Below are 25,085 nucleotides of genomic sequence, written 5' to 3'. Positions count from 1 at the left end.
TTATATGCAATTCTGGTGTACTACTCCAGTGATGCCTAAGGCCTCATACTGGCCCCACATGTACAAGTGAATGATAACAAGCGGCATTTTTGAAAGCTGCTTCCAACTATCACATCACTGCTGTTGCCTCAACAAATAAGAGCAAGGAATGACCTCGCTTTTGCAGTAGCAACAGTTTTTCAGTTGGGTCGTGGGAGCTGGGGTGCCATGGACACTAAGGAGCCTTGAGGACAGCAATCACAAACTTGAGGCCACAGCAGAAGTGCTCACAGTGCGGCCTGTTAGATTTTAACAAATCTGCAAATTCTGCCAAATATCTTGTCACAGGGATATGAAAAAAGTAAAGGGGAAAAAAAGGAAGTTGGGTAGTGTCCTGGTTCCATCAGTCGGAAAACACAGAAAAGTCCAGGAAGTATATCTCAGAGAAAGGAAGGAAGATCTCTGCTGGGGCTGATGTAACGGGGGCTGCCTCTGGGGCCAGGGGCTGCATTAATAATTTTGCTTCAAAAACATTATAGACTTTTATCTGGGAAGGGGAAAGCCTGATCCAAGCCCCTGCTTTTGCTGTTATTTAAGATTTTTAACCAATAATTGTTTAATGTAAAATGCATAAACAGTCTTGGAAACAGAGATGGGAACTCAGGACTCTCGTTCATAAGGTGGTGACTTCATTACTAGGCTAGAAATGCATGTTCCCCCTCTGCTTTTCTCCTCTTGATCCTTGCTCCCTGAATTATGGGTTTCTTGGTATGTATTGCCTTCCTGGGTCCAGTGCCTAATTTTTAGCAGGTGTAGCACTTAAGCGGAGGTACCTGTAGGACCAAATTGGAAGCAGGCATTACTGGCTTTTGTATATTTGATCATATTACATTGATAAGAGCACTGGAGCTCTACTTTAAACATGCGCTTAATTGAAAATTGAATTCAATAGAATTGCTTGCCTGCTTTGTTAAGCAGGTGCTTAAGTGCCTTGCTTTGATGTAGTATCTTCCGTAAGAACCAACCTCTTTATAGGGAAATGTAAGAAGCAGAAATACCTTCTTTATGCAACCTTTATGCTAAAGAAGTGGCTTTGTCTCATGGTTAGAGCAGGTACCTAGAAGTGGAGTTTCGGATTTTAGACGTGGCTGCTACTAACTTTCTATGTGACCATCGTTCTCTATGTGCTATTATTCTCCCATATATCAACCAGGTGCGATTATGCTTGACCAGCTGTGGAAAGTGCTTTGAGAGACTCAAATAGAAAGTAATATTATTAAACTGCCTTTTTTCAAGGGACATTCATGTATTGAAAGAAAAACTGTTTGTTAAAAGACAGTTTGGGGTGGGGGAGGTTGAACCATTATGTTGCATGTTTTTAAGTGGTCATTCTAGGATACTGCAATACAAATTACTCCAGAACATACCAGCACAGACTAGAATTAGCAGCTTGATATGCTGGATTCCATATTATATTGGATTGAAATCCAAGGCCTGTTTCTGAGCAGATAGCAGTACTGATTTTCTATAACTTATTTCACACTATGTGCTTTGCCAGCCACTTCTAACTATAGCTATTTCACAACTGGTTAAGAATTGCTGAACTGATCTCTTTAATGTCCGTGCAAAGAGTCGGAGAGCTTTCAGTTGCAAAGATCGTGACACCGATGCATGTGTTTCTGATCCCGTAGGGCTTATTCGCCCATGTGTTATGTACAAAGTGCCCATTATTCTCCGGGGAGGTACTGTAAATCTTGATGTCAAAGATTACTGTGACTGTTAACTGTTCTCATTTAGTAAATTCACCATTGCTATGTAAGTTGCAGGGAAAAAGAAATATATTACCCTCATTTTAAAAGCCGTAGGGAAAATTGTGGAGTTCAACAACTGTGCAGTGTCAGAGCAAAGATACGGAGTGTGTGTTTGAGCAGAGTGATATTTTCCATTTTCCTTCGGTCCCAACAATCCCTGAACATCTTGAGGCATACACACCAGAGCACGCTGCTTGCTTTGTGCTGCTCCAGAGGCAAAACAGCTTCAGCTCCCCTACAGTGCTGCAAAACAGCTACAATGCATCTGAAGCCTGGTCCCTACGGTCACCGCTTTCTTGCAGATATGTGTGGACCCATCCTCTTTAAAAAGTCCTAACATTTAATTTGTCTGTTTTGTATCCAGGTAAGAAGATTCTCAGAAGCTTTCTTCTCTGCTGAGCACCAGAAGCTGGCTGTACTGACCTTTCAGGAAAGCCTGTAAGTCATTCCTGCATCTCTCTTCCCTGTCACTTGGGCACCAAAAGAAGGAAGTTTTTTTCAAACTCATTGTGCAAGACCTCTTCCCATTGACAATTTTTTTTGTCCTCCTTATGCTCCTGGGCCTGCACCTTTCTTCCTTGACCCCTGCAGTGGGCATCTGGATTTCATACAGATGACGCTGGGCCTATTCTGATCTCACTGGGCATGTTTACATGTGAATGTTTGCATGCCTAAAGTTAATGAGCCTTAGCCGAAGGTCCATTAAGGTGATTTAGGTGCACATCTACCCTGGTCAGCACCCTGAACAGCCCCTGCCAGCCCAAGGCGGCTTAGCCAGGCTGCGCAGCCCAGCACCGGCTGAAGAGGTGGGAGCCTCCAGTCCCCTGGATGCAGTTGACCTGGCCCTGCCCCCAGCCCTGGCTCTAGCCCCCTCCCTGTGTTCCTGCCTCCCCAGTGCCAGGTGATAGCGGGCCAGAGCTGAACTCATGGCATCCTGCACTGCTGCCAGGTGCCCCCAAGAAGAAGATGTGGTGGGTGCTGTTCTGCAAGGTGCAGATGCTGGCTCTGGAGCAGTGGTTCTGGCAGCAGCAGTCCCTGCCAGCGTGCAGTAAGTTGGCAGAGAGAGCAGGAAGCACAAAGGCTCCTGTCAAAGCACAAGGGAAAGCTCCCCTCTGCCCCCCCCCCCCAGTGACTCCCTGCAGGGGGGAAGTGGAGCCTTTGCTAGTGGCTCCCCTGTGCCTCCTGCATGGCAGGTTTTCTGGCCGTGTTTTCACCTCTCCCACCCTCAGCGCCTGGGATGGAGGTGGGTGGAGCAGGGAAAGTCGTGCTGGGTGCTGTGGGAAGAAACAGTCCAAAGGAAAGGCACAGGGAAGCCTCTAGCAAAGACCCTGTCTGTGCTGTGCTACCCTCTTCTCCTGCAGGGAGTCACAGGGGTGGGGTGGGGCTTTCCCTTGTTCTTTGACAGGAGCCTTTGTGTCTTTTTCCCACTTTACTGACTTGCATGCTGACAAGGACCACTACTGCCAGAACCGCTGCTCCAGCGTCTGCACCTTGCAAAAGCACCCACTATGTCTTCTTGGTGGTGCCCGGTGGCAGCACGTGGTCCATGGGTTTGGCTCCAGCCCACTCAGTCGTATAGTGTCAAGGTGCCTTATGGTATCCACACATGGGTTAAGGTGCCTTATCAAATGTAAGTGTGACTAGTTACCTGCTTCAAGCAGGTATTAAATTTAGGTGTGATTAGCCTAAAATCACCATTTTTAAGGTGCGTTAAGGACGCACGTATGTAGACCTGTGCCCTTAATATGCCTTAAAAATGGGTAATGTGTCTAAAATTGTAGATGCACCCACTGTGTTGTAAATCCATGGGTACCTGTTTAAAATATTACAGTGTGCAGTCTCTCACTCAGGCTTCAGAGACCTGTGATCTCTTGTCTAGACACTGGTGATGTGTGTGTTGGTTCTGTTCAAAGACTTATGATCCATTCCAGCTGTTCCCAACCTCTGCTCCGTGGGCTGCTGGTGATGCACAAAACTGTGGGAACTTGTCTGGGGACCACATCAGGATTTTTTTCTTCCGATTACATATGTGATAATGGTCCACTGATCCATTGAACCACTGAGATAAAGCAAAAGCGGGGCACGGATTGAAATCTTGCATCATGTGTCCTATGTGGATTGGTCATGAGAAGCCTTTCCTCTCCTGTACTCTCTACAAACAGATGGACTCTATTAGGAACTTAGCTCTGTTTAGCACAGGGGGATCCATGAAGGCAGACAGGATCCTTGAAGCAAGAAGCAATAGCTAGCAAAAGCCACAGGATTTTAGAAGCATAGCTGAATAAAGTGGTTCAGGACCTGAAAACCAAAGAACAGGGAGGACGCCAGGCTGGCACTAGTAACGATAGGACTGATTTGAGCTCAGAAGGGATGATAAATTGCTCAGGAGGCAACAGTGCAAGAGTGTCACAGCAAAAAAATGCTCCACTGGGCCATACTCACAGAAGTGTGTTATGAAAGACAAGGCAGGCAATTATTTCCCTCTGCTTGACACTGTTGCTTAGGTCCCAGCTGGGGAATGGATTTGGAGCCTGCTGCATTTAAAAATACATAGGGACATGTTTTTCCCTTGGATACAGCTGAGCAAGCCTGCTGTCCTCAGCTGGGGCACTTGGAGCTGTCTTGAGGGCAGGATTCACTGCTAGAATATGTAAATGGGCGTTCAGGGGAAAGCAGCAAATGTAGTAAAAGTTGAGGAAACTAGAAGGCACTGCCTGAGGATGGCATAGGAGGGCTAGACTTATTCTGCAGATGAGGAAACAAGAGTTCACAGATACGGTTGTTGTACAGGGGGTAACTGTCCTCTTCAATTAAGTGAAACAAAAGTACTTGCCAGAAGTGCTGGGCTGATGTGGTTAGTAACAGGAAAAACTCAAGTTAAAATTTAAGGGGAATTGCAAGCTCTTAGGAGACTTCTGTAGTGCAACAGATTGGAACAAAGAAAACAAGAACTGAAATCTGTAGCTGCCTCAGGTGCAAATAGAGATGCTGGTTCAGATTCAGTGCAGAGTTTAGTGTGTTGTGAATAGTTATAGCACAAAGCTGTAGCACTACTGGAACTTCAGTAGTGCTTGGGCTGGTTGTATAGGGCGAGCCCAGGCCACAGGTGCCAGTAAAAGAGACCTAGCCAGAAGGACTAGAGATGGGCTTTTCTTTTCACTAGTGACTGCTGCCAGAACCTATATATGGAACCCCAAATATAGGTTATGGATATGCAAACAAATTACCCAAGGATATAAGGGGGGTGGAAAATTGCCATGTGTCAAGTCTTCTATGGTAACTGCCTTTGCATGTGCTCTTACCCTTGGATTAAGTGGTAGCCCTCTCTCATTGAGGGCTTAGTTATCACTGTTTAACTTCTACCCTTTAAGGGAAGCAATCTATCCCCGATATGGGACAAAGGCAACTTACTTTATTTCTGGAATAAAGCGAGAGAACACCGGTTTCTTCTCAAGAGAATCACTTTATTGGAAAGCTAAACAGAAGTAAATACAGTCCACATCCCTCAAAAAAAGTAGGACTCTTAGGGTTTTGAACTCTTAAATCAAGGTGTTTGGATGTAGGGGTTTGGCTTTACATGACACAAGACCTATAGAGAGAGTCCATTTGACACCAGATATTAGCATCCAGATCCAGCAATGGAAATGCAAAACGCGTATGCCTGGGAGGATGGGTGCAGGCCAAACCCCGGGAACTCTGAGCTCTTGTTCAGTTATTCCATCAGCTCAGGTCCATGTTTTCCCACTTCCCCTGGGTTTATAATTGTATATATACAATTATTAATAACATGCATCTATCTACATCCTGAATAGGTGTATGTTAATGAAGGGGTCGATCATGAAGACCCTCTCCTCAGCTAAGTAAAGAATTTATGATAAATACTTAACAGCTGTTTAACTAGGATGTCCTCAAGATATTATACATTAGGTTTTGAGGCTTACCAACGAATGCTGTTCCTTCTGGAAGTGATATGCAGTTGCTTTGTTTGTGTGATTTATAGTCAAGCATCTAATTCGGTGCTTTCTTGTTAGCACCCTTGCCCATGGGGCTCCCTAGAGACCCAGGCAGCACGAGGCTGCAGAACCCGGGCTCTCCCCAGCCCAGCCTGGTCTCATGATTTTCATGCCTCCTTGTTCCTGGGGTCTCTATGGAGACTGGCCAAGAGATGCACAGGTAGGGCATGTGGCCAGGTGGAGACCTGCTCCAGGGCCAGGGCCAGTTCTGGGGCCAGGATCTTGCGGTGGTGACAGCGTGGCCCCATCCCAGCTGCCCAGTTATGGGCAGCAGGATGGGCCTGGGGGCAGCAGCCAGGAGCCACTGCCACAGGGGCTGTTGGGAAATGGAGTCCATTGGGGGGTCAGTCCAGCCCGTAGGGCAGACTTTGCCCGCCCCTGTGATAGGGACTTTGCCTACCCATGTGCCAAGTGCTATTGTATTCCTTATGCAATAAGGGTGGGTAAGAATATGCTCGGGACCAGTTAGTGTGGAGCAGCTGATATGATTAAGCTCCACCCTCCTTTTATCCTTCAGTAATTTATTTGTATATCTATACCAGTGATTTTCAGCCAGGGTGCCCCAGGCTATCATGTAATGTTAGCGCTGGTAGGTGTATAAACGTGAGTCGCATAATAAACCCAGACATTTCAAATGGGAATCCAGAGCAACTGCCTGCTGTGATCTTTCTGAGTTTTTTGCAGCAGAAACAAACCTGCTGTATTTTTCCGTAGTGAAAAAATGTGTGAAAACTAAGAGCTGGCATTTTCCAAGGGGTGTCTTGTATCTAATGCGAGGCGCTTCGAGTCTGTAAGGGTTGAGAACAGCTGATCTTTACTCCACAGTCTGAATCTCTCTCAGACCAGAAGACTGCTTGTCCACTTCCCAGTTGTACAGAAACCTGGATCAAATTGGGGGTTGTACTCTTACCAAGAAGTTCAACTCGCAGTCCCCTGGACTGGCACCAGTAGCTACTCTTTTCCCATAAACTGGAACGAACCATTTCTCCTTCGGTACTGGGTGTGAGGCTGAGTAGAACAATCATTGGACCATACACATTTGCACTATTGTTTTAGTCTCCAAGCATGTCTGGGAACATCCTGATTGTTTTTTTCCATAGCTAGCATAGAATAAAAAAGGTTAGCTTGGAGGAGGTCATCTAGTCCAACCCATGCTCCAGGCAGGGTCATCCCTGCCTGACTAAACCCCAGCCAATTGCTTGCCTAACCTGCTCTTAAAAATTTCCCAGCTGGAGATCCCGCAACCTCTCCAAGGGATCTCCTCCAGAGATTAACCACGCTCCTAGTGACAAAGTGCTTCTTAATGCCCCTTCTTAATTTCCTTTGTTGCAAGTTAAGACCATTAGTCTCGTCCTGTCCACTGCGGATACAGGGAATCGTGGACCTTTTGTTTTTTTTTTAATGACCTTTTTTTATTATTATTTGAGGCATCTAACACAACTTTGGTGCCGTACACATAAAAACTAATTAAAACCTGCCTGTCAGATTTTAATTAGCTTGGAGCGTATTTGTATTATGATGCATCAAGAGGCAGCAGCCAAGATCAAGCCCTATTCTGCTAGAAGTTGCACAGAAAACATGCTCTGGGTGCTTGCACCCACAGAAAGAGACTGTCCCTCCACTGAATGTCCCAGGATGCAAATATGCAAGAAAGGCGAAAGGTGGGAGAGGAGACAAAGGTACCCATTGAGGAAGTGGTTTGTGCAAACTCACCCAGCAATTCCTTGGCGGAGTTGTTCAAGAAACGTCTCTTGAATCCTAGCCACTAAAGTGCTCCTCTCCTCTCAGAGATAGATGTGCCATCTGTAAATGGCACCGGGGCCAGATCTCTACTGCTCCCAGCTCTGGGACAGTCCTTGTAGCCAGGGGACAGCCCACAAGAGCTAGCAACTGCATGCATTTCAGAAGCATGGGTGTTGAGTGTCTTTCTTTCTTTTTTCTTTTTTTTTTTTATATATACAGCGTGGACTGTGCATTTATTACTCGAGGAAGATGAAGAAGGCTGAAAATTTCCAGCACTAGACCAAAGGCAATCAAGACTTGCAGTAGAGATGATATCTCATATTAGACCGATACGATTTTTTCAAAAAAAAGAAAAAAAATCTTTAATTGCAAGCTTTTGGGATCAAATGCCCTTCATCAGGCATCAGAGAAAAGTTTGTAAAAAGTTCTCCTGGGTAGAAATGAAAGTTTGTATTTCATAGGATTTCACAGAGGAGTCAATAGATGGAAAAGTCCTCTGGACTATGAACTGACTGCAGTTAATTATTTTTTTGCAATAATCTTGTTGGTCTAATAAAAGATATCATCTCTGCTATGAGTGCCTTTTCCTCTAAACCAATACAGCTGCAACCTGGATACCTAGCACTAGACCAAAACATCGATGAAGTTCAATTTTAAAGTCTTTAAAGGACAACTATAAAGTGTGTTCGTTGAAAGCACATATTAGCCGAGTTTATTTTTTTCACAGTGTTAGGAGAGATCAAACTGGACCTGATACCTGCACATAAGTGATGTACATACATCCACATCCCTCCAAAAAGTAGTACTCTTAGGGGTTTTGAACCTCTTAAACTAGGGTTTTGGATGCAGGGGTTTGGCTTTACATGACATGAGATGTACAGAGAGAGTCCATTTGACTCCAGATATTTGTCTTGATGGGTATTGACTTGGAATCCTAGGCTGAAGACAACTATGATAAACCTTAAGCAATATTATCCTTGCTACAGACAATAGTTTTATGTTAGTATTTTCAGGAAATTTAATCCTTCCAGTCTTCTCCTTACTTACAGCACTTCACAAGGGAATCATACAAGGGAGTAGCAGTTCAAGGACTTTATCTGTAGTCAGTGACTTCTATTTGGAGGGGAAAGCTGGGGGGGGTTGTTTTTTTTTTCCTTTAAAACAACCTGAAAATGTAGAGTCACCTTGTGTGTAGATTCAATTTATAATCAGAACAATACAGCATGCCCAGGCAGGAGGGAAACAGGTTTCTATGCATGGCCTTTATTTAATTATTCTGAAAGGATTTATGGTCAAACGTTTGGACCAAGGTAACTGTGAAAGAGCAAAAGGGAACTCGCGGGCAAGATGCCAGCATTGACAAGATATGCATCCAGGATCTAGAAATGTGTATAAGCACAAGAAGAGAGTAATTGGATGACAAGCCTCTTGTTTGAGTTAGGCCGATGCCTTTCTTTGTTCTGCCATGTCCAAGGCTTGTCATTTCCAGTTATCACACAGCGATTAACTGGATCTGACGGCAAGACGTCTGACATCCGTGTGCTGCTACCTTAGCTCCTTCCTGTAAAAAGCCTTCAATCCTGCTGCTGCCTGGCATGGGCTCTGGCTTGCATCTCTGTCTGGTAGAAGAAAGAGATGAGCTGAATAAAGACTTTGTTTTGAAAGGCGCTTTCCCCACAGGCTGGAGGAGAATTTGGACAGGGGGACATTTTAGCAAAAGTGAAAAGCACCATGGTTATAACGGACAAAACCCCCCCCACTTTTGTTCACAAGGCCTTGTTACCCAGCACAACTGGCCACTGTCGGATGTCATGAAGACCGAAAGCTTAATAAACTCTAAAAAGCATTAGGCTTGTATGTGGCTAAGGAGAGTATTCACATTTTTTATTAGAGAGGATGGAAATAGATGAGTGCTTTTTGGTAGAAACCAATCAGTAAAGCATGGGGGCTAGGAGAAACTTTGCTTACCCGCATACTGTTCCTAAATTTCTTCGCTACATGGTTCCGTGATAGTTTTCGGAGGCATCCAGTAGTAGTTCCTCTCAGAGAGAGGATATTTCACTACATGGATCATGGGTGCAGCTGGTTTTATGTTAACTTCCTTCTTTAATCCCATGCTGCTTTGTTATTCTGTTGTTTAGACAATGCACACCTCCCACCCTCCGCTGTTGTAGCCTGCTGTCCCTTTAACTGAAGCATGTGTGCTCCTTGCATCCTTTCATGTATTTATTTCATATTTCTTCTGTGAAGTGAGGCTTACCGTTAATGCTGTTTAGAGTGCTTTATTGGCTAGTCCCTGTTCTGGCTGCATATCATTAGTATTTATTATTTGTACTAGTGGCACTCAGTAGGCCTAGCTGAGATATGGCCCGCCACGTGCTAGTGTGATGACTCAGCTATGTATTACACTTGCACTATAGCTTGAATAGTTTCATGTTTGTTCAAAACAATATGGGCCTGGGCCTCTCCCCTCATCTGTCCGTGTAGACCTGCCGGTGGGGTCAGATCTTGTAACTGGGTGAAAAATGTTGCCCCCTCCTTAGAGAATGCCAGTCATGGGGTCTAGCCGAGCTCTCTCAGCATCATCTCTAGTTAATCTACATGACTAAAGAAAACAGCCCCCCAACCTGCTCTCAAACGCCCCTGTACTTCTAATTCAGATCCAGACCTAATTCTGGGCTTTGCATCACCCTCTTGCAGGGTTGCACTATTGCACCTGCAGCTGAGCCAGTGTCAAAAGAAGAAGCAGCCCAAGACTGTCCCAGGTGGCCCATCGACGTGGCTAGGGCATACCCATTTCTGTAGTTCTGCAGCCAACATAAGAAAGAGATGTTGCTAGAACCACCCGGCTGCCTTTGATCCCCCAGCCTCTGTGACTTGCTACAGTTGGGGGTTACTGAGGCCAGCCTTTGGCATGACTATGGAGTGAGGTCCAGGCTCCTGTCCTTAGCTCCCTGGTGAGATGCCAGTGTCCTCTATCACCTTCAGTTCCTTCTTAATTCCCTATGTGGGTATAAAGGTCTTTGATGCGAGAAGCTGAGATGTTTTATCTCATCCTCTGCTTCAGTTCACTGGTGCTTGTCATGCAGTATAAACCAGGGATAAACGCAGTTTGTGGGATGGTTGATTGATTGCATTTCTCCTGCCTTAAAAAACGCCCTAGAGTCAGTTTGCCATTCAACTCTGGAGCAGGGAGAGAGAAGGCGAAACTGCCTCCTGCTTATATCCATAAGGGCTGACAAAGGCCAAGATGTACAGGGGTGCAGATTCTCCCTCCCACCTCTAAGACTACCACTGCTTTATCTTACGCTGCCTCTGGGTGACGGTGATATGCTACAGTAGTGCTTTAGAGCACGATTGGGATGCAGGGGATGTGTAACTAGGGGAAGTTGAGGAGGAGGTTCAAATAGCATTCAGCCCTTTGGTGTCTCCTGGGCTCCAAAGCTTCTGAGTAAGGCTACTGCAAGGGAGAGCTGCTGCTGGAGCTAGGCATGCTGCAGCTCACTGCGTAGGCCACAGCGTGCTGCAAAAAACCCAGGCACTGCAACAGCAGCATAAGGCCTCAGGAGATGCAGCACAGCATCTCTACTGTAACGCAGGGCACTGCCTGGCCCTGATCTTGTGATCCTGAATTAGGCCAAACTCCCACTGAGGACTGGGTCTTCGGAGGAGAGAGAAAATCGCTTGCTTCTTATTTGCCTTCCTCCATCTTTTCACTTTGTGTAGTAAGCCTGCTTTCTCTACCTGCTTTTTCACTAAACTCTTTGAAAGGTAATTTTTTTTTTAAAGAAGATGTTCAATTTAGATTAAAACAATCAGGAGTAATCTTCCAGGAGAAAAGCAGTTTGGCAACCATATTATTTGCGTCTGTATCTCTAGTGTTACAGAACAAAGGGCTGTAAGACACGACACGCTGCACGGTGAAGTTGGTGACATTATAGCATGGCCGTGCGAAGGTCTTGAAAGGAAAGTGGTAGCTTTATATTTGACAGGCAGCAGTCTCTGGGGAGACAGGGCACGTGTCTTGAGGATATCCTTAAAAGTTAGCGGGCACCAAGTCATGGATGGGTTTACTTATTCCATCTCTGTCGTGATGCCCCAGGGAAAAGCATCTCTGGAGAAGAGAAGACTAAGGTGAGATCTGATAGCGTCTTCAGATATTTGAAGGACAGTTATAGAGAGGATGGAGATGGGTTTTTTTGTTTGTTTGTTGTGTTTTTGTGGCTATAAGAGCAATGGCCTCAAGCTGCAGCAGAGGAAATTTTATATTTAGGATTAGGAGGAACTTTCTGACTGTGAGGGTGGCCAAGCATTGGGACATGTCAAAGTGGTGGCACCTCCGTATCTGGGAGATTTCAAGAGCAGCTTGGACAGACACTTAGATGGGATGGTTTGGGCAGAGGCGATCCTACCTTGATCTGGACTAGAAGATCTTGTGAGGTCCCTTCCAGCCTTATCGTCCTATGATCACGTGGAGATGCTTCACATTTGCCATTGCCACATATTGGGCTACATGTCCCAGGTCCGCCACCATTCCAATAAATGTCAGCAGAAATTATGGAGGATCAGCACCTCAGCAAACCAAGCCCATAATGAGCTAATTTCCCATTAGCTACAGTCCTCCAAAGATGCTAGAGAAGAGCCACACCTGCCCAAGAGCATACAGCTTCATCCTTCCAGCTGTTTATTGCCCAGAGGAAGAGCATCCTTTTACAGCGTTAGGGTGTGTCTAGCCAAAGATGAGCATGACCTCGCCTTTTCCCCAACCATTCCCATCCTCTTTCTCATGTCTAGCTGTAATTGCTAGGATGAAGAGACATCTCTGCAGAAAGAATAGCAAAGAGATGGGAGGAGAGTGAGAATGTTCCTTGCAAATAGATACTAAGAGGGGATGGAAATTCTCAGTGCTGGGGTGGGCAAAGGTGGGAAGAGGCTATTTGGAGAGCCAGCATCTGTGGAGGTGTTAAAGAACAGGCCTGACGGACATCTTTCAGGGATATTTTAGGTATGCTCCATCTTGCCTCAGGGCAGGGGGTTGGCCTAGATGACCTCTTTAGTCCCTGTCACCCCTACTTTTCTATGATTCTTCTGCTTTCCACTGGTGAATGTCATGGTCCAACCCTGCCTGCTTCTGAGAACCTCCTTCTTCCAACTCCTCTTGGAGTCATTGCTCAGCATTTGCAAATAAAGCCATTTCCTGGGGCCACACTATGGATCTAAATGCCTAACCTCAGGTTTCAAAATGTTGCCCTGCCTGCCAGGTTTGGTCCTCCCCTGACCTGTTCTGCTAAGTTGCTGATATAAATACTAGAGAATCTGTGCGGGAACTCTGCCCGCATGCACTTCCTTTCTGTGTCTGGTGTCTCAGGATCCAAAATCACGGGCAGATTTCGACAGAAATTCGCAGTTCGGAGTACTTCAGCAGCATGCCCCCCCTGCCAGCTGAATGCCTCGACATCGACGGCGACTGGAACACGCTCCCTGTCATTTTTGAAGACAGATACATAGACTTCCCTTACAAAGGTGAGTGATCCACCTCCAACTCTGGACCGCTCACACACCGTGCAGGGATGGGCTTGCTCCCAGATGATCGCAAGAAGTAGCTTTGGCGAGTGGCCAGGCAGAGGGGCACTAAACCAGTGTGAGTGTGCAAGTGGGCACCGTGGCTGCAAGGGGATCCTCTGTTACAGACGGGCTTAAAACCAAGGTCAGTCCAGGCACCTGTGATCATTAAAGGTCCAGGGGATCTTTCCATCAAGGATAGGGACAGGATTTCTGGTCGCATTTCAATATGGAGGGATTGATTCTGCTCATACCTATTTTTCTTTTTTGTTTCAGCAGGGTCCAGAATATGATACTTCCTGTTTTAGAACTACTTTCTCTCTTTCTTTCTTTTTTTTTTTCTTTTTTCTTGGGATTAACCATTTAAACCCTAGGACTGGAGGTTAAACCTGAAGGAAAGAACTCCCTTGGAGTTTCACTCCAGAGTTTAATGAAAAATGCAGCGGTGATTTTCTTTGCTGGAGTGACATCTAGTGGTGGGGAAAACCTTGCATAAAACTCCTCTCTAACTCTTCCAAGCCGGCAGCAGAAGGACGTGCATCAAGCGACATGTTGGCACTTTTCCCTAGGATTAGGGGGAACGGGGGATTTTGTGTTTTGTTTTTAATTTCATGAATTCATACTGAAAAAAAAATGCACTTCTTAATTTCCTGTAATTTTTACCAAGTACTTTACCAAGCATGTTCTGATTTGTGGCAAGTGGATCCGTGTTAATAAGGGCGTAGGCCTGAATTTCCAAAGTGTCTGCCCTCACAATATTTTGAAATACCCAGACATTATTTTGAAATACCCAGCAAACCACCCCGGGGTTCCTCTCTGCATTTCCAACGCTGGGAAGAATCTTACAAAGCAAAGTGGCATCAGCACTGACCCCAGAGAAAACAGCGGTGCTAGTTTTAGACCATCAATATAACCAAGTTGCGTGATTGTTGGAGGTGCCAAGCACACACAGCTCCAACACGCATTAAGAAGGGACCCTCTCAAGCCCACCCCAGCCACCCTCTTGCACACAGCAAAAACCCGGAGGCATCAATGAGGCAAGGCCAAGTTTTTATTTAGCATGTGTTCTCAAGCACAGCGTACAGCAGCAGTTCCCAAACTCTGACAGGTTGTGCACCACTAATTTAAAATGATATAAGTTTAGGTACCACCAGCAAATTTTTCAGTTCAACCTTAAGTACCACCAGCAAATTTCTGTCAAATAAAGTAATTATAATAAGTCTGTTGATGCCTACTGGTTGGCTGCATGCTGCTGGTGGTACCCGTATTGGAAAACCGCTGCCATAGAGTGAGATCTTGAGAGCAACTTGGTTGCTAGGACATCATCACATTTGGGTCTGGAGTGCGTGTGGGAGCAAAAGGGCCACAATATACTAGGAACATCCGATATTAGACATGCCTTCATTATTTAGTGGTGTAACTCTTGACCAACACAGTTAATGCTTGAAGAATATTTATTGGGTTGTGTATGTAAGTAGTAAACATGGGCGTTTTGAGCTCTTGTGTGGCCATGAATCCATATTGTATTGGGGTGCTTTGGTACATCCTTATCAACACTAACTTTTTTTTTTCCTTTCAGGGGAGAGTTTGGGCAGGTACCCAGCATTTGAGGGTCCTGCTTTGGACAGCGTGCAAATGGACTTAATAAATAACAAGGGGGATCTCACTTCAGATGATAACATTGCATCACCAAAGGGGAAATTCAGGAGAGAGCCTCTACTAATACACACGGATAAGATCAATGGGAATCCCACTTGCATCTATAGTGGTACTGAAGCTTCTGCTTTTGCAGCTGAAGGCTTGACCCAGCACTCGTTATCTCAGGTATATACAGTGAACAAAGAAGGCCAAAGGAAAACTGATGTCTCCCAGGAAAACCTGTTTGTTTCTCGTGAGGAAACAGTTTCTAACTTGGGGCCAGCAGAAGACTGTAAGGCATCAGTGGATGCATCATTAGCAGCTGAAAGACTTGCAACAAGCATTACGCACACAATACCTAGCAATAAGGGATCCCGTAAAAGCGAACCCGTGTTCATCATTAGTGCTCAGTATGAGAACGGGGCATGTGGAACCGATGACTTGTTAGATGGGGCTGAATTAAGTCAAACAGCTACGTCCAAGGATGGTGATGATACTCTCACTTCAGATGAGCTTGCGCTAAATCGACTGAACGGCCTTGGAAAACCAGGGGATCCAGAAAGCAAGACTCTGTTGCCCGCTTTGAAAGCACTCCCCATTGGTACTTTTGAAGGGAAGCCGTTTCCAAAGGAGCAAAGAGCTGAGGAATGTGAGGAGTTTACCCTGAGTTCTGGAGCTATAAAGAGGTCCTCATCCATAATCTCGGATTCTGGCATTGAGAGCGAGCCGAGTTCGGTGGCCTGGTCCGATGCCCGTAGCAGGGCTTTGGACCTGCCCAGTGACCGCGAGATTCTGCACCAGCTGGTCCGGAGGCACGCCATACACAGGAACTCACTGGAGGGGGGCCACACAGAAAGCAATACAAGCTTGCCCAGTGGGATTCAGGCATCGCTGACCTCAATTAGCTCCTTGCCATTTGAGGAAGAAGAGAGGGAGGTAGAACTGACCAAGCTGACCAAATCGGTTTCAGCTCCCCAGATCAGTAGTCCAGAGGAGTCCATCGATGACAAGGATTTATCCAGGAGTAATGAAGCAGCCTTGGAGGTGGTGGAGGGGAACTTGCAAAGCTACTTGCATGTCGAATACAGAAGAACTGAGTTAATGGGGGGCTTTGTTGACTCTCAAAATGCAACCCAAAGTGAGCGGTTGGACCCAGGCCCTGCCTCAGGAGAGAGTGCTAATGCCACTGTCAAGCAGGGCATCTGCAGCACTGAGTTACCGGGGGAAGATGAAGATAAGGAAATGTTCACCAAAAGAGACTGTAGTTTGGGATATGCAGAACAACCCGTTAATGTAACAGAGCACCAAGATGATAGCACTGAATGCCCATCGGTGCAGAGAAAAGGCAAGCATGGCTTAAAAACACCAAGCACCTGCACCTACTTGGACACAAATGTAGTTCCAGCTGATGCATATAGCAAGGACCCAAATGAGACACTTCAGTCTGTGGCTGAGGGTTTGAAAATAGGTCAAGACTTTTATTCTATTGCTGGTATATCAGACGTGGAGAATTTCTCCCACTGCGTGAGCCAGGTGCCAGACTTCTGCTACACTCTTCCAGCTTCTGCAGAGGCGTCAGCCAGACTGGATTCAACGAGAGGAGAGTGCAGCAGTGAAGGCTTGGTGCCCTGTGAGGAAATGCAGGATTTACAAGAAATCACACTTGGTGATGCACCTCCGTTCGTGGACCCTGCTTCAGGGCCCTTTCAGAGCGAGTATCCTCAGGATCCAGATGAGAGGGAGCACAAACTTGTGGCTAACGGCACTGGGTTTCATTCTGTGGCTACAGAGGGCTTAGCCCTGGAGAGCAGAAAGGCTGGCGACGTGGTTAACCTGTCTGTGTCTTGCACTGCCACGTGTCTTCCCTTTTCCTCTGTGCTCAAAGAGACTCCAGCTACGGCTGGCTTCTCTTCAAAGCAGGCTGTGTTCCCGATCACGCGTCAGCCCTTGGGCTCTTTCGGAGTTGTCTCTTCTCATTCAGACGACGTGGATGAAGAGGCCAATGAGAGGATGCTGAAGTAAGAGCATGTAATTACTGCCTTTATTAGTGTTGTGATAATGCCCGGAGGGTCGAACAAGAGTCGAGGTTTCCAGTCTGCTAGTCTCTGTGCAGCCGTCCCTGTCCTGGAGGAATTAAAGTAGAAATAATCTAAATGGACAAAATCAGGGGAATGGAACTAGACTATAGCTCCCCTTTTACAGACAGAGAATTGAGACGGACGCTGAGGTCCAGGTCCTTAAAGATGAAAGGGCACCCAACTCCCACGGGGCTTGGTTGGAAAGGGTTCGTACAGGGAGTCTGTCACAGAGCTGGGAGCTGAGCCCCCGTCTCTTGGCTCTCAGTGCAATGCCTTAGCATTTCCTTCCTTCCTCTCTGCCTCCTGTCCAATATCCTGCACTGACTTGCTCACTAACAACGTATTACAGGATCTGACGTACTATAAATGCTTCTGTTACTTTTGTCCTTGCTTCAACGCTGGGAGAATATGGAGACATAGGCAATTATCTTAAACTAATTCGGTGGGTAAAATGATGGATCTTTAAATTCTTTGCAACTTCTATAATCCCGAGTGGCAGCATATAGCAGGGGTTATGATTGAATACTTCCTCAGTTGATGCCTGTTGCTTCTGCCATCTGCTGTTCTAGCCAAATTACGGTTGGTGGGCTCCAGGCCCAAACTGAACAAAGCACTTACATTTGTCCTTGAAGTTAAGCGTGCGCTTAATTCCTCTGCTGTTTGACGCAGCTTTTCACCATCTCGTGTGCTTTGCTAAATCCGAGGCTTTAATGCCCGAAGATGATGACACGGATTGTGACATCGTCCTTATTAATGTACTGGTTGGAGGCATAACTGGGAACTTTGGTGCCCTGGGTGGAGAGTGAGTGTTGAACACAGGAGAGTTTTACCAGAGACTGAAAGACCCCAGCTGCTGTTGCAGCAAAGGCTCCCGTTATGCCGGGGGACGTTGTCACAATGGCTCACCGCACAGGAGTGGCACTTGCTGCTGCCCAGACTCTCCAGAGGGCATCCTTTTTAGCCCCCGCTCCAAATTGGCACTCAGAGCTAGTGTCCCACTTGCCCACCCCTAGTTTGGGAACTGATATTGGTAAGCAGTTATGTACCTACTAGTCTACTTAAAGCAAAAGGATGGTTTACATGAGTAACTGCTCACCAGTTGGATGGCTACAGTCTGGCCACAAGATTTGGGGTAAACTATTCTCACTTAGTTCGTGGAGATCAGAGACCAAACTCCACACTGAGGCATTTCCATGAGTGGAGGGTGCCTCTTACTGAGTCAGCAGGCAACAGGCATTTATAAACGTGGGTTGCCTCTATTGGCACATAAATCATTAATTGAAGTGCCAAACCTTAAACGTCACAATGGAAACTGTTAGACCAAATCTGCAGGCAATGGACTGGTTCTTAACTTAGCTGCTAAGTGTCCGTATAAACTTGAACATCTCCAAAACATCTGCATCAGGATCTGGGGGAACACCTGTTCACCAGAGCGCCCCAAAGGACGGCAAGGACCAACAGTCACAGACTCCTCCAAGGCCATTTCAGGCTGGACATAAGGAAAAACTTCTTTACTCCCAAGGCCTGAAACAGACTGCCACCGGAGGTGGTGCAAGCACCTACCCCAGACACTTTTTAAGAAACGTTTGGACACTTATCTTGCTGGGATCCTTTGACTCTAGCTGACTTCCTGCCTCTGGGGCAGGGGGCTGGACCCGATGATCTTATGCGTCCCCTTCCAGCCCTAACGTCTATGAAATAACTACATTCAACTTTACATTAACTTGTTTTAAGGGCATTGTCCCCTCTTTCCCCTTACTTAGCTTAGATTTCTTTGCTAATGTATCTCTAATGTGTCCATCGGATGTCAAACATTTCTTGGTGCTTAGCAGGTGAGCTGGTATGGGGGAAAGTGTTGTCTCCCTGGATACAACCCAGCCCCTTTTGGAACTGATATAGATATGTGTACCAAGCCCTCCATCATCTCTCTCACTTCCCTCAGAGTGATCTTAACTTAGAAGATGCAGTACATGGAGCTTTAACTTCAAAGCTGCAAATGGCTTCTTTTTTTTTTTTTTTTGCTAGTCCTGTCCCGCTCATTCCTAGTTTAAAGGTTTATTGTTGAACACCCAGTTCCTACTTGTAATTAATTAGTGTATTCTCCAGTTTTTATCAGGCCAAAGAAAAATTTAAAAAAGAAATGAAGATTGAAGGATTTCTGTACAGTGACTTATCTGTACTAGCTTCTGATATCCCATATTTTCCACCAGAGGAAGAGGAAGAAAATTTGGAAGATGGAATTCACCTGGTTGTCTGTGTCCATGGACTGGATGGTAAGACCAAACACACAGGCTGTACAGAAACGCAGCAAAAATGGGGGGGAAAAATGTCATAAGGCCAGATTTCCAATTACGTTAAGCTATCGTAGCCTCATAGGAATAATTTATGCTAGCTCTTGGTCCAGCTTATAATATAACATTTAATCTACTGTAGCTAGAAAGCGTTGGTGCAGAAATTTTGAGTATTTAGAGTATCAAGACTTGTTAGAAAAGGGAGAACGTTCATAAAATCAGACCTTTAAAAATCCCTTTCTGCCTGATAAAAATGCCCGCAACTTCCTTACCATTTAAGCACATTAGAATGACCAATTACTGGGTCAGACCCGTAGGTCCATGTTGCCCGGTATTGTGTGGCACAGTGGCAGATGGGTGCTGAAAGGGAGAGTGAACTGAGTTTGATCAGGGTTTTCCCTGCTTTCTCTCTCTCACTTGCCAGCCTCCAGCCTTTAAAGTCTAAGAAGATCTTATTCAGAGGCTGTGCCCCTCACTCCCCCACTCAACAGCTACTGATGCCCCTTTCCTCCAAGAATTTGTCCGGTGTGTTTTTTAATCTGGCTCAACTTTTTGAACCAGGCAAATCTGGCGGCAAGGAGTTCTGTGCTTTAAATAAGCACGGTGTGAAAAAGGATGTCCTTTCGTTAGTTTTAAACGTACTACCAACTAATTTCATTTTGTGTCCCCTAGCTCTTGAATTGAGAGAGGCAGTAAATAGTAAATCCCTACTTACTTTCTCTCCACTATTTCATATTTTGTAAACCCTTATCACATCCCTCCTCAAGCTTCTCTTTTCTAAACTGAATAGGCCTAGCGTAGTCTCTCCTCCTATCGGAGCTCCTCCATACCGCTGATCATCCTTGTTGCTCTCCCCTGTACCTTCACTAGTCCTCCTATATCCTTTTTGAGGTGTGGGGACCAGAACTGGGCACAGTATTCCAGTGGTGGCTGTACTGTGGATTTATAAAGGGGCACAGTACTTTCAAATTTGTTTCCAGGTTTTGCCAGGTGAGGAACTGATTGTCACACTGAAAGAAAATTCATTTTTAAGGATGGTGTAAAAATGTTATCTCAAAAAATGTCATCAGAAGAGAAGGCGATTGGCTTTTGAGGAACTGGGAGTGAGAAGTAGTATTGAGATTAGCACACAGAGCTAGGCTGTAGTTTTCAGTTTTTTTTTCAATTAGGTGGAGTTTAATTGGGAAATGCCAATCAACTGAAAGTGCAACTGTTTGCAGGAATGTACCGTTTTGGATAGAAATGGTTTCTTAGCTCCAGGATGCTGATCAAATATAGGAGGGTGGGGGTGTTGGGGACAGGGAGAAAGAAACCCGGTGCTTGGAGCAGATCAGGGACTTGAGGTTGTGTCTCTCACCTCATAGGTTCAGAGCTGTCCTAGGAAAAGGCACCTTCTCATTTTGGAGATCTTGCTAATTTTTTTGTGATCTAGGAAAGCTTTTTTTAAAGCCAGCCGTTAATGGTAAATATATCAAGGGAAGGTGTGTTTGAGCTGGATTATACCTTTAGGCACAGTTCTGTATTATAGCGCATAGAGACATCTCCCCGAGGGACAGTGCACTGGGAGACCGTAGAGCAGATAAACCACCCCAATGTACCCCTGTGTTTGGTTTGGGAGAGCAAGACAAAGTCAATGTGCTCCTGAACAGGCTACAGCCTGGTCACCTTAATTTCTTCTGGCTAAATAGAAGGTGGAAGGACAGAGCCTCTATCTGTTGCCCTGATGGGGAAAGAATCTGGCATGTTGCCCATATGCACGCTGCAACACTTGGACTGACAACCTGAGTGGTCTGCATGCATCTGCTGGATGCATGGATGTAATCTCTTTTATTTGGCTCACCATGAACTGAAAAGTTTTATGAAGTTCTCTGTGTTCCTAGGTAACAGTGCGGATCTGCGACTCGTAAAGACTTTTATAGAACTGGGACTCCCCGGTGGAAAACTGGACTTCCTGATGTCTGAAAGAAACCAGGTAGAATAGGACCCATTTGTGCCCTGCAACCCCTCTCCCTCTCCTCCTCTCCGGAAGCCACTGAAATGTAGGTCTCACGGGATGGTTTATCAGAAAAAGGCCATAGTAGTAGGGTAGCATTGAGGTGATGCTGTTGTAATGGTGCAGGAAATATGTGACAGGCAATAATTCTTGTAGGTGATATGGCTTATCAAATCAACTGCGTGGTCAGGACAGACACAAGCAAACATTCGGGTACCCATAGCATTCTTAAAATCATAGAAAATCAAAGTTGGAAGGGACCTCAGGAGGTCACATCTAGTGCAACCCCCTGCTCAAAACAGGACCAGCCCCAACTAGATCATCCCAGATGAAGCTTTGTCTACCCGGGTCTTAAAAGCCTTCAAGGATGGAGACTCCACAGCCTTTCTTGGTGATCTGTTCCAGTGCTTCACCACCCTCTTCTTGAGAGGTTTTTCCTAATATCTAACCTAAATGTCCCTTGCTGCAACTTGAGTCCATTGCTCCTTGTTCTGTCATCTACCCCCGCTGAGAACAGTCCAGCTCCATCCTCTTTTGAACCCCTCTTCAGGGAGTTGAAGGCTGCTATTAAATCCCCTCTGTATTCTCTTCTACAGACTAAATAAATCCCGCTCCTTCAGCCTCCCCTCACAAGGCATGTGTCCCAGCTGCCTGACCATTTTTGCTGACCTCCGCTGGATTCTCTCCAATTTGTCCACATCCTTCCTGTAGTGGGGTACCCAAAACTGGATACAGGACTCCAGATGTGGCCTCCCCAGTGCCAAATAGAGGGTGGGAAAGAGGAATAAACTGGATCTCTTGCTGTGATATATCTTGTGTTAGTTCCTGTGAGAGACCTGAGGAATGGTAATGTGGTCCTCAAAATCCTGTCTATGGCTACCTCAACTATGCAGTTGGTCCAGTAAAAAATACCACACGCAAGGATTCTTGCCTCTCGCATAGTAGCAGGGGACATTTCAGTGTCAATCGGGTCTTATGACACCCCGTGGAGAGATGTTGTAATTGCACCTAATGTTTGGGGCAGGTGGCTTTGTCCCCACTCCTTGCTACAGAGTGGGTGTGTCTACACATTCATTAACGTGCCTTAGATACTGCTCATTTAGTTCAATACTTTCTTAATAAAGTACTAACTAAATGCACAGTACCTAGAGTTACTGCACAGTAGCGCAGCTGCATGGTTATTTAGTGTTACTTACTAGGCAATCGCCTACTGCACAGCATTATTAAGTTAGTAGCTCGGGTCTTGCTGCAACACGTTACTATACAGTATTATTTGGGAAATATTCAGTAAGCATCTTATGCAGACATGCCCAGTGAAATCTGGGGTAAATTACTCCATAGTAAATGTTCTGTGTGTCTGCACCCTTCAAGAGAAATCCCATTAGGAGTTTTCCGCAGCGTCCTGCACAAGAATCCTGATTTAACTCTGATTTAGGGTAATGAAAATATTTCTCATTGAAGACTCTGGTTCTCCAGGCCTGATCCTAATGCCATTGAATATGACTGTGAACTAAGAAATGATGTCAGTGACCATCAGATCAAGACCTTGGGGAAAAGACACTGTTACAAGTATCATGGTCATTGCAAACACAATGGCTTCATAAATCTATTGTCTGATGTGCAGCATCGCTCAGAACAGAAGGAAAGGAATGTACCTAATAATGTCAATTGTAAATGCTTAAGGTGGTGCAGTGCATCCATTACTGGGGAAAGGGAGAGGGTTGCTAGTCTTGGGTTTGTTTGGTGTTTCTTCTGTTTAGTGGAGAGTGGTTAATTTCCTTGAATGATAAAGAAGGTATTTTAACATCTGTGTAATGCAAAGCACTAACAATTCACGTTGTGCCCGTGGTGTAATATAGAGTGACACATTTATTTAGTATATAGAATGCATATTCATTCACAGAGTCAGGATTTCCAGTGCCAGTCCAAAACATTAACTTGCTTTAATGACAGTACTGGGACAAAGGGACAGCATTTTCTGTTTCTTTGCATGGAAGATTTCTTTTCCAGAGGGAAGGCAGCTGTTGAATGGACTGAACTCTTGCTGCCCTCAAGTGGTATCAGTAGAGGTCCTGTATTTAGAACAAATGCAAAATTATATTAACAAGGTGAATGCCTTGTATTACAACCAAAGGCCTGACAGGGTTTTATAAGCATGAAAGAAGTCAACTTTACCTTTACCTCTGTTATCGAGAGTAGGGGTGTCCATCTCATCTGGCCCCAAAGGCTGGATGAAGACTGTGGAGCGGTCTACAGGCTAGATCAGACCCACAGGCCGGCCCCATCCCTGGAACCAGTATGCAAGGTTGGTCTAGCACAGGTTGCTCATACAGCATGTGCCTCAGACCAACCCTGTGTGCTACATGCAATATGTGCTTGCTAAGGCCTGGGGCTTGTATGCAGATCCTGAACTGCATGAGGTGCCTATTCTGACGAGGCCAGTCTGTGGGCCCAATCCAGACAAGCCTACAGCCAGTGAGAAGGGCTGGTTTGGTGGGGTACAGTGTGTAAACTGGATCCAGCCCCATGCACCACATGCAGCATACACTGGTCCTTCTCCAGGGTCACGCTGCTTGCATACTGGACTAGTGCGGTGTCCTGGCTCTGGTCTTCAGGGATGGTTGATGCACCTAACTCAGCCCCAGAGTGTGTGCCAGACTGGCTGCGTGCACCCAATGTGGGTTCAGGGCAAGCACGTGCCATGTGCCATTGCAGGATCAGTCCAAGACTCACAAGCCAAATCCAACCTATGGACCACATCTTTGACACCGCTGAACAAGAGTGTGCTGAGCTGTTGTCCTCATTTTATTTTGTGGAAAATTAGAGCATGGAGAAGAAAAGCCACTTGGCTGAGGTCTTAGCAGCGCCCCCATAGAGCTGGGTTCTGAATCCATGTATCCTACTCCTGTGCCTATAACTTCCATATTGTCTTGACCCCCTGCACTGAGAGAGTGATATTGTGGCCATACCAGATCTGCAGTGCAGGCTGCCAAACTACATGTTGCATTCCCAGGGGGAAAAAATGTAAATCTGTTCCATTTGGAAAATCGTTTGTTAGACATTTGACACGATGCATCTGACTGAAAACAGTCCCTGAAATGATACTGAGGCATGAAAAACAGACAGGTGAGCTACGCCTCTGCATGCTGTTTGTCTGTGATTTACACTTGGGATAGTATTTGTTTTCCAGTTTTAAATAGCCTACAAGATTCAAGATAATGAGCTCAGGAAAAAAATCATTAATTATATTGATGCAGGCAGGAGGGTAGTGGACTGCTTTTAGTTTATGAGAAGATTTATTTTAAGGCAGTATAGCAAATTGGTTATGCTTGTGTTTTCCTTTGCAAGGCCTGCAATTAGCAAGATGAATTTTGTCACAAAAGCATTAATTACTAAATATGTTTTCCCTGAATGTGTGTGACAACATTTGATGATTGTTTCCCTAGAATCTCATTAGTTTTGAATTTGATTTAGAGTCCTGTTGGTTCGCCAAATGACACAGTTCTAAAAAAAGGAGGATCACTTGCAGTCCTGTAGACTTGGCAGTTTATTATTTATTTCATTGCATTGCGAGTGGCAGTATTGTCATGAGTCATATATAATGTAGAACCTCTGCTACAGCCGATCATCCTACTGATTAACTGTCAAATACCAAACAACAATTTATGATAACAGTGCAATCATCCTGTGATAACTTTGTTAGAGCCCACAGTAATGGTGCACAGGTTTATAGTGCTATAACCCCATTCTCATTAAGAAACTGGAGGGCTGTGGTGTCGACACCCACGCAGTCAATTGGGTCGCCAATTGGCTGGAGGGCAACACCCAGAGAGTGGTGGTGGACGGGTCATTTTTGTCCTGGAGGGAGGTGGGCAGCGGGGTCCCACAGGGCTCGGTCCTCGGGCCCGCACTGTTCAACATCTTCATCAGTGACGTGGATGAGGGGTAAAAAGCACCCTGTTCAAATTTGCTGATGA

The 25,085-nt window shown here is 45.7% G+C and overlaps 1 protein-coding gene across 1 annotated transcript in view; it reads left to right on the top strand.

The window, feature by feature from the left end:
• Positions 1 to 25,085, top strand: part of FAM135B (family with sequence similarity 135 member B) — a 228,211-nt gene that overhangs the window by 188,509 nt on the left and 14,617 nt on the right. The window contains exons 10-14 of the mRNA XM_019553091.1: positions 2,155 to 2,228; positions 12,915 to 13,069; positions 14,688 to 16,764; positions 18,931 to 19,097; positions 20,996 to 21,087. Coding sequence (XP_019408636.1) covers positions 2,155 to 2,228; positions 12,915 to 13,069; positions 14,688 to 16,764; positions 18,931 to 19,097; positions 20,996 to 21,087 — 2,565 coding nt within the window. The remainder of the gene's footprint in view (positions 1 to 2,154; positions 2,229 to 12,914; positions 13,070 to 14,687; positions 16,765 to 18,930; positions 19,098 to 20,995; positions 21,088 to 25,085) is intronic.

This window comes from Crocodylus porosus, unplaced genomic scaffold (genome assembly GCF_001723895.1).
Source record: "Crocodylus porosus isolate Cpor-Errol unplaced genomic scaffold, CroPor_comp1, whole genome shotgun sequence".
In the NCBI taxonomy this organism is placed as follows: domain Eukaryota; kingdom Metazoa; phylum Chordata; order Crocodylia; family Crocodylidae; genus Crocodylus; species Crocodylus porosus.
This window is presented reverse-complemented; position numbering and strand designations above follow the sequence as displayed.